Source organism: Arachis ipaensis, chromosome B07, assembly GCF_000816755.2.
Source record: "Arachis ipaensis cultivar K30076 chromosome B07, Araip1.1, whole genome shotgun sequence".
In the NCBI taxonomy this organism is placed as follows: Eukaryota; Viridiplantae; Streptophyta; class Magnoliopsida; order Fabales; family Fabaceae; genus Arachis; species Arachis ipaensis.
In genome coordinates this window covers 1,483,302-1,484,325 of record NC_029791.2, presented here as the reverse complement: position 1 = coordinate 1,484,325, position 1,024 = coordinate 1,483,302, and the positions used below count along the sequence as shown (strand labels likewise).

The window sequence follows — 1,024 nt, the reverse complement described above, 5'->3', positions numbered from 1 at the left end:
GTAAAATGAAAATTGAGAATTATTATATTATAATTTAATTTTTTTTAATAATTTTTAACTATTATTTTTATATAAAAATAACTCTATTATATCCATATATGATCACTAATATATATAAAATTAGGTGGAAACTCAGGTGCAGTTGACTTCACATTAAGTTGATACCTGAGAGTCGTTAGATGATTTGACTGATTTGATTAAATTTTTATCTAACGGTTCTCAAATATCAACTTCACATGAAGTCGACTTGACCTGAGTTTTCACCGTAAAATTATTAAGTATTATTATTATTATTCGATGGAATTGGAACTAAGATAAGATCATTCTTCCTTCTTGCTGTGCTTCCCAAATCTTCAATCATATCCAAGTCTCCATTATTCGGAACTTGCCAATCGAAATAATACAAAAGTTGTGCAACACAAACTTCAATGCTGGAAACAGCAAAATACAAGCCTGGACATATCCTCCTGCCAGCACCAAAAGGTATGAACTCAAAATTGGAACCTTTGTAATCAATGGAACATTCTAGAAACCTTTCAGGACGGAAACTCTCAGCGTCTTCTTTGCCTCCCCAATATTTAGGATCTCTTCCTATCGCCCATGCATTTACTATCACTGTGCTTCCTGCGCCTATTGTGTAGCCGTTGATCTCACATGTCTCTCTACATTCTCTTGGAAGCAGTATAGGAAATGGAGGGTGTAATCTCATTGTCTCTTTGATAACTGCTTTTAGATATGTTAGATTCTCAATAGATGATGATGATGATGATTCTTTGGCGCCAAAAGCTTTTCTAATCTCTTCTTGAGCTCTTGCCATTGCTTTTGGACTCTTCATTAGCTCAGAAATCGTCCATTCTATCACTGCAGATGATGTTTCAACTCCGGCAACAAACATGTCCTGAATCATGTAATAATCAGTTGCTAAACTTTTGTTATGGATATCTAATCATATATAATAAATTTTATTTTAACTCTACATGTATATATACAGAGGTAAAAATTTACATGCAGTTATCTTCGTATA

The 1,024-nt window shown here is 33.1% G+C and overlaps 1 protein-coding gene across 1 annotated transcript in view; it reads right to left on the bottom strand.

The window, feature by feature from the left end:
• The window catches only part of LOC107606457 (tabersonine 16-hydroxylase-like), a 3,455-nt gene continuing 2,562 nt past the window's right edge, over window positions 132–1,024 (bottom strand). Inside the window, exon 2 of the mRNA XM_016308520.2 lies at window positions 132–898. Within this exon, the coding sequence (XP_016164006.1) occupies window positions 275–898 (624 nt within the window). The 3' untranslated portion in view covers window positions 132–274. The remainder of the gene's footprint in view (window positions 899–1,024) is intronic.